Below are 8,979 nucleotides of genomic sequence, written 5' to 3'. Positions count from 1 at the left end.
AAAAGGAAGAAAGAATGAAATAACAAAATTAAGTTTCTCATAAAGAATTCAGTTCTACTTTATAAAAATGTAATTCCTTTTTTTTTTCAAGAAATAGAGCATCTAAATAAGAAAGAAAATTTTCATTTTGATCATATCAATTCCACCTAGTCTCTCATTTCGGAATAACGAATCAATGATTCTAACATGACATCCGATGATTATGTAGTTTTTTTATCAGCAGGAAAAGATAGTTAACGATGATTGAATGTTTCTCGTTTATTATTAGAAAGATTTTCTTTATTTTGCTCCACAATCATATATATATATATATATATATATATATATGTTCACGCGAATGTTGCTTAACGCCAAACTTGGCAATGTTAAAATTACGGCAACCCCTTTACCCGCCCTTCCGGTCGAGTCTTTCAGGAGTTCATTAGAACGTTGACCCGCATCGGCTCCCCAGCCCCCGCAGAAGCTGTAAACAACTTCAGTTTGTAAGGCTTAACAAAGCCAACCGCAATGCAATACCGCAATCAGCCATGTATGATATGATCTACTCACCGCAAAAGGAGTGTATATAGTGTAAATAAAGAAGTTCAAGCAAAAGTACAGTCCACTGCTCACTTCGAATCACCATATTTATGGTCCGTGCAACCGGAGGAATTACTAGTAAAAATAATCATGGCTGATGATCAAAGAGCAAAAATCATATCTCTTAACAGAAAGAGAGGTAGTATAAAATCCTCTTTAACAAAGCTGAACTCTTTTATCGAAACGGATGATTCAAAGGACTCAATAGTGTATCAAACCAAACTGGATAATCTTCTCAAGATTAAACAAAACCTAGAACAGATTAAAGAAGAGTACTTCGTCATAGCCGAGGATTCCGAATTACAAGAATTGGAAGATTCGGTAGAAGAATTAGAAGAAGAGCGCGAAAGACTAGAGGTAAGCCTTAAGAAATTATTAGCCTCTAATAATGAACTTTTATCTGCTTCGAACTGTAATTCTCGTTCTAATGAAGCATCAAACAAAACAGAAAGCATTAGTTTCAGACTGCCTGAAATTCCACTGCCTAAGTTTTCTGGTCATTACCAAGACTGGCAGAATTTTAAAATTCAATTTGAAAATATCATTGACAATAATGATAAATTAACTGAAAATCAAAAATTATATTATTTAAAATCAACTCTTAGTGGTGCAGCTGCAGAAATAGTGACAATAGAAGAGACCTATGCCAGTTTGAAAAATGCTCTGAAAGAACGTTTTGATAATAAACGCTTATGCGTTCAAAGCCATTTCAATGACATTTTAGCTTTAGAAATCCATACATCCGATTCAGCAAAAGGTTTACGAGCTTTTTTGGACAATTGTATTAAACATGTTCGAGCTCTTAAAATTATGGGTTTAGAACTAAACTCTTTTTCTGACGCATTATTGATTCATATTTTGATGAAAAAACTAGATAGAGAATCAAGAAGACAATTTGAACTTTCTTTGGTATCATCTAATTTACCTACATGGTGCGAATTCATTGAATTTTTAGAGAAAAGGTGTCTTGTCCTTGAAAACATTCAAGGTAGCATTACCGCAAAATCAAAACCGCAACAAGAATCATATAAAAAATCACATTCATTTTTTGTAGGAAATGATTCAAAGAAAGTGTGTATCACATGTAATAAGCCTTTACATCCTTTATTTAAATGTGAAGCATTTTTAAAATTAAATCCTGTGTCTAGATTGAATATGATCAAAAATACGCATTGTACTAATTGTTTATCGGATTCTCACAAAACGAATCATTGCCGCAGCAATAACCGTTGTAAGATCTGTTCTGGCTTTCATAATAGCCTTCTTCACATTGATTCTTCTATAAGAAATAAAAAACAACAGCAACAAACCTCAATCAATAAATCTAGTGATCATCAAAATACTTCAGACTCTAACTCAAAAGATTTAGCTCAAACAGAAATATCTCCTTCTCTCTGTTCGCAAGATCAACGAAAAACAAAAAATGCAAATTCATCTATTTTACCAACTATTATTGTTTATATTAAAAACGCTGCTGGTCATAAAATACCTTTGCGAGGCATTTGTGACACTGGGTCTCAGAATTCCTTTATCACTACAGAAGTCGCGAATAAATTAGCTCTTAAAAATATAAAAATAATGTAACGATTTCCGGTATCAATGGAAAAACAAGTCAGTTACATTCAAAAGTGTTAGCAGAGATTTCAAATAGCGATGAATCATACATCACAATAGCTCAGTTGCTCGTCATTCCAAAAATTACTGAATGCATTCCTTCAATAAATAAAAAATTAGAAAAACAAAGTTTACCGGATGGATTCAATTTGGCCGATCCTATGCAAGGTCAAAGGGCAATTGATATATTACTTTCAGCTTCTTTCTTTTTTGATATATTAATGCCAGGGAAATATATTTAAGATAATCTGATTTTACTGAATTCGCGTTTCGGATTTATTGCTAGCTCTGCAAAAGAAGGAGAGTCAGAATTTAATCATAAATTCTGTGGTCTTGTTACACAGAATAATAATTTAGAAAAAATAATGGAACGATTTTGGCAAGTCGAAACATTACATGAAAATCAATTTTCTTTAAGTGAAGATTCAATTTATTGTGAGAAACATTTCAAGCAAACATACAAACGCAATGAGGAAGGTAGATATATTGTGGAAATGCCAATAAAGGAGAATCCCCCTGTGTTAGGTGAATCAAAACAAATAGCGCGAAATCGTCTAGACAGTTTAATTAAAAGGCTAAACAAAAACCCGCAAATGAAAAAGCTCTATTCTGAATTCATTGAGGAATATGCAGCTCTTGGTCACATGGAAAGAGTAATGGAAGATGAATTACCAGAAACTAATTATTTTTTACCTCATCATGGAGTCTACCGGGAAGGATCTACAAGCACCCCTCTAAGAGTAGTCTTCAATGCTAGCTCCCCTAGCTCTAATGGAGTTTCATTAAATGATTTATTGGGTAAAGGTGATGTTGAGGACATTTTTGAATTAATATTAAGGTTCAGGACACACAAGTTTGCCTTTACATTTGACATTCAAAAGATGTTTCGTCAGATTTTAGTTGTGCCACATCAAAGAGACTATTTACGAATTTTATGGTTTGATGACAGTTCCCATCAAGAAGTAACATTTAGATTAAAAACTGTGACATATGGCACTTCATGTGCCCCTCATCTTGCCGTACGCACCATTAAACAATTAGCTTTAGATGAAGCGTCGGACTTTCCGTTAGCATCGGAAATGGTTTTACGCGACCTTTACATGGATGATGGGATTACAGGTGCCCCGGATATCCAAACTGCTCAAATTCTACAACAACAGCTGATAAAAATGTTCGCAAGAGCAGGAATGTCTTTACATAAATGGACTTCAAACTCACAGGAACTTTTAAATAGTTTTCCAGCTTCTAATCCTGAAAACACTTTTCCCATAGATGAGCAGGTCTCAAAGGCTCTTGGCATGCATTGGAAGCCTTTCGAGGATTTATTCATATTCACAGTCAAGTATGAAAATGAATCTATGCTCACGAAACGAACAGTTCTCTCAATCATTGCAAGACTCTACTACCCCTTGGGTCTGCTGGGACCAGTTATCTCTAAAATGAAGATTTTTCTCCAAAAATTGTGGTTGCAAAAACTTACATTTGACGACCCTCTTCCTCCAGCCATTGGTAAAGAGTGGAGTCATTTAGTTCAATCCCTTAGGGCTCTTGAGCTGGTAAAAATCCCAAGATGGATTTTAAATGAAAATCCTGTAAAATTAATTCTTCATTGTTTCTCAGACGCCAGTGAAGCCGCATATGGAGCAGTTATTTATCTACAGTGCATCAGTGCCAATGATATAGTCACATCTAGACTTGTATGCAGCAAATCTCGAGTCTCCCCATTAAAGACTGTCTCCATTCCCAGATTGGAACTTTGTGGATGTCTTCTCGCCGCTCAACTAAAAGCCAAGGTTGAAAAAGCTTTACATCTACAAATTGATAGCGCAGTGATGTACACAGATTCCTTATTTCCTTACTATTTCCTTAGCCTGGATTCAAACACCACCACATCGTCTCAAGACATTTGTTGCAAATAGAGTGGGAAAAATACAACAACTGACGCAGAACAACAATTGGCAGCATGTTTCCTCCACTTTAAACCCCGCAGATGTGATATCAAGAGGACTAGTTCCAGAACAACTGATTGACAACTATTTATGGTGGAATGGATCAACTTTCCTTCAAGAACTACCTGTTTCTGTGAACTCTGCTGACCAACAAATGATTGATGCATCTCAAGATTCTCAATTTTTATTGGAACTCAAGGACAATACCACTCACTCCTTAATGACTTTAAATTCAGATTTCCTTACTAACTTTTTCAAAATTAGTAATAAGTATAACAAATTAATACGTGTTTTCAGTTTTCTCCTCAGATTTCTAGGAAACTGCAGAAACAAGAAGATGAAGGGTTCACTCTCCTCAAAGGAAATCGAGGAAGCAGAATTTAAATTAATTTCCCTTGTACAACAAAATGTTCTTGCTGATGACTTCAAAAACTTAGCAAGTGGTAAACAGGTAAACCCTTCTAGCAAATTAAAAGGTTTATCACCTTTTTTAGATGAAGGTTCTAATGTAATTAGAGTAGGAGGCAGACTTAGAAATGCCGACATACCATTTCAGGTAAAATTTCCTATTATCTTACCTAAAACTCATATCCTTACTAAATTAATTATGCAAAGTATTCATCTTAAATATTACCAATTGAAACCTAAATGTTCATTTATTTTTTGTTTATTGTATTGTCTTTGCATACTTATATATCTAGTAGTTTGAATTTAGTTATTCTGTAGTATTTAGTGTCTTCATTGTATTTTAATGTGTATTTGAACTTTATGTATATATTCTTTCATACTCAATTTTGCATTTGTTAATTTAACTTTCAATTTAAGATTTATTGTATTTCTATATGTATTGTGTGCAACGTCTTTGTACTTTTGAGAGACATTGCACGGTCGGGCGGTATGTTCACGCGAATGTTGCTTAACGCCAAACTTGGCAATGTTAAAATTACGGCAACCCCTTTACCCTCCCTTCCGGTCGAGTCTTTCAGGAGTTCATTAGAACGTTGACCCGCATCGGCTCCCCAGCCCCCGCAGAAGCTGTAAACAACTTCAGTTTGTAAGGCTTAACAAAGCCAACCGCAATGCAATACCGCAATCAGCCATGTATGATATGATCTACTCACCGCAAAAGGAGTGTATATAGTGTAAATAAAGAAGTTCAAGCAAAAGTACAGTCCACTGCTCACTTCGAATCACCAATATATATATAATACTATACTCAATAAAATACTATGTTTACATCTAAATGAAATATCTTTATTACTGACGCACCAACAAAGAAATTAAATAGCTCAATACGAATATATTTGAATCTTAAACATATATTTGTTTAATATTTATTATTTGGATATTGTTTTCAATGCTCATTAATTTCTTGCTTCAACCTATGAAGCAAATGAAAAATTGTTTCACTGTCTTTTCAAATAAGAAATTTCGAAATGTAATTACAATTATAAATGAGTTAATCCCGCCCTTCTAAGACATCCAGTGAAATTTAAATTACAAGAGTTATGACATTAACACCGAGAGTGATGGTGGAATTCCTAGAACCGTATTTAGCTGGCATCTATACTCTTCAGCATGGATTATATTTCATCACATAGTAACTAAACTATAAGCAATAACTATAGTCTGAAAAGAAACGAGAATATGTTTATAGATCTCATGAATTTTCATTTTCACACTTGTACATAATAGGATGTTTTAGATCAACATATTCAAAATTATTTTTCTTTGTGTATTAACATGATGCTTCAAAACACAAAGAACAAGATGCATGTAATTTGTTAAGTTTTTTTACACAAAAATCACAAATAACTTTAGATGAAATCGTTTTGGGGTAAATCTTTGTATGTTAAAAAGATATCTGAAATAAATAATAAGATTGGAAGTGAAATTATGTAGTTTTGATGCAAAATAGTAGAATTGTGTCAGATCCTATTGAATGATTCAAACGAAATAAATTATAACGTTCGATTCTTTCCCTTTACTACGAAGCTAAAGACACAACTCGCTTTATTATGGAAATATACGAGACACTTCCGGATTATCAATCACATTTGCTTATAAAGACGAGCTTCTGAAATAAAAATTTAATCAGGTTCCTTTAACTATCAGCTCTTCGTATATAAATAGAATTAATTTCGTTATGTCAACCAGCATAATAACCATTTACTCCAACTTATGAAACTAATTAATGTCATATTTTAAATTCTGATTATATAATATACCGATTATTCTAACCGGTTAACTATAAGTGAAATGTCGAAATTAATTATCAAAATCTGTGTACTTGTTTAAGCTGGGGACGGCACCCGGGCTTTGTTTTGCGAAAAATAGAGGAAGAAAAGCAATGCTTGGTCACACATCTATCTTCATGTCAAGGGCTTTGAAATGAGTATCGTCATAAGCTTTCAGATGAAATAAAAATTCGTGAATTTGTTGAGGCTAGGGAGCTATAATGTTGTTTTTCCCTTACAGAAAATGTAATTGGATGAGGCTAGGGAGCTATAATGTGGTTTTTCCCTTACAGAAAATGTAATTGGATAAGGCTAGGGAGCTATAATGTGGTTTTTCCCTTACAGAAAATGTAATTGGATGAGGCTAGGGAGCTATGCTACGACTTTTATTCCTCCATAGACAATGTAATTGATTCCGGTTAGGGAACTATGACTTTCTTTCCATTAAACAGTGTAATTATTTGGGGCTAGAGAGCTATGTGGGCTTAGTTCCGCATAGATAATGCAATTGATGTGGTTTCTTACCCCAGTAGACAATGTACCAAAAGTAGTTTTTTTTTTTCTTTCAAAATTTGGGGTTGTAAGGATTGAGGGCATATTTAGTAAACATGTTTCATTGGTGTGAAATAAAAACTGATAGAATGCAATAAGTGTTTTGGGTTGGAGGATTGGCATTTTGTCTTTTCTATTGATTTTATAAATATCAGTAGATCCAAAATATCATAGATTTTCATATTGTTTTTCATAAATTCCTTTTATAGATCATTCATTCAATTACTTGCATATTCATTCACTTTCGAATTTACAAATATTTTATTCTTATTATTTGAAGTTATAATTATCTTTTAAAAATTTTTGGTATTTGTGTATTTTTGTTAAATGCAAGTTCAAAAAATATGATTTACTAACATCCATATCCACAATACCAGTTTAAATTGTTCTCTAAAAGACGATATTACTACAGGGTTGAGTATTTCCCTGAAATGCAAAATTGCTGTATCAGTTAAAGTGTAATAATCTAAAGATAATAAGGTCAAACCTCGAGTAAGATGCATGTATACAATGTGACATATAACTTATGTGAGAAAAATAGGAACTGCTTTTATGAATTTTATCATAAATAACATATTATTAATATTAGGTACATTTTTATATTGTAAATACAGGGCAACTTTATTGGTATGTTGTTCCGAAGAACTCGTTTCTGTACCATTAATTAAATAAATTAAAGATTTTGAAAAGAATTTTATCTCTGTATTATGAAGCATACCATATAGTAGCGCAATCATAAATCTCATTCAAATGTTTAAACTTTGTATTTTTGTTTTATATCATATTTCCATTGCTTTTATACATTTCCAAAGCGCTCGGTTTGATAAGCATTTATTTAATTATCATAACTACCAAATAATTAGTAAGTTATAAACATGTGATAACCATATTTATCTTTTCCAAACTAGGCTTTAAATTTCTAATGATTTTTCTTTCAGAGTTCATGAAATATAGTTGATAAAATTAAAATCGAAGTAGCAACATTACATTTCCTCCATAATGTGAGCATATAATATTCAAAAACATTTCCTCTGTGCCAAGAGGAAACTTTTGAATAAATTGAAGGAGGGAGCAAAGGCTCATGGGATATTCATAGCATACTCAGGATGTGTAATTATGCATTTAATCCCTACTCACTATACTGACGAGAAATTTCAAATGCGCGAGTGTTTATTTGGGAAAGATTCATAATCCGTGAAAAGCTTGTTATTACTCTTACCGGAAAATATTTCTCTATTTGCGTTAGTTAATACCCAAATCGGTTAAAAGAGCTCAGTTGCAGAACTGCTATTTAATTTTTGAATTCAAATGGAGCTTAGTGTTATCAAAACTAGGAACTAAAGGAATTTTTAAAGTATGCGAAATAAATTATCGTTCTAATACAATTCTGTGAAAGAATTTAAATATGCTTTTAAATAAATATCTCGTAATTACACTTTACTAAAGTTTTCAGTTTTAATAATAATAATTCTATCACAATCAATTTACTTTTAAAATAATATTCTTATTCTTAAAGAAGAGTTCATACCATTACTATCAAATAATTGGATAAAATCCTTTTAATTAAACAGCATAGATATCTGCAATAAAAGGCATATTATTTAAAAAATACCATTCGAATTTATAGTTTAATTGTTTTATTTAAAAAACAGAGTTCCTTTTATTTTTGTTATTGTCTGCTTCAGGATCTCTAACTCATTACTAGATGGCGCCACTAAAACAGAATCAAATTTTAAATTCAGTTTAACAAATAATTAAATTCTGAATATATTATAATGTTTATTGCAATCGAAAATATTCAAGAACAGAAAATTTCAAAACTCTATCACAAATGGAAATGTATCAAAACTTAGTAACAAAATTCCATTTTAATAAACAAGAAACAATTCAAGCTCAATAAACAAAGTTAAAAGCTTTATGATCTCTAACTCATTACTAGATGGCGCCACTAGAACAGACTCAAATTTTAATTAAGATTAACAAATAATTAAATTCTGAATATATTATGATGTTTATTGCAATCAAATATATTCAAGAACACAAAATTT

The 8,979-nt window shown here is 32.1% G+C and overlaps 1 protein-coding gene across 1 annotated transcript; it reads left to right on the top strand.

Annotated features, from left to right (window-relative positions):
- The first annotated feature begins 669 nt into the window (after positions 1-669).
- Positions 670-4,112, top strand: LOC129980618 (uncharacterized). The gene is made up of 2 exons (XM_056091000.1): positions 670-936; positions 2,538-4,112. The coding sequence occupies exons 1-2, from the start codon at positions 670-672 to the stop codon at positions 4,110-4,112; spliced, it is 1,842 nt and encodes a 613-aa protein (XP_055946975.1).
- Positions 4,113-8,979: the final 4,867 nt, after the last annotated feature.

Source organism: Argiope bruennichi, chromosome 8 (genome assembly GCF_947563725.1).
Source record: "Argiope bruennichi chromosome 8, qqArgBrue1.1, whole genome shotgun sequence".
NCBI lineage: Eukaryota > Metazoa > Arthropoda > Arachnida > Araneae > Araneidae > Argiope > Argiope bruennichi.
Note: the sequence above shows the minus strand (reverse complement) of the source record. Positions and strands in the feature narration are given on the sequence as shown.

Excerpts from the sequence above, each read along its gene's own strand:
- LOC129980618 (XM_056091000.1), top strand. The coding sequence starts at position 670 with ATGGCTGATGATCAAAGAGCAAAAATCATATCTCTTAACAGAAAGAGA. Across the intron at positions 937-2,537 it reads AAGAGCGCGAAAGACTAGAG|AATAATAATTTAGAAAAAAT; the intron begins GTAAGCCTTAAG and ends CTTGTTACACAG.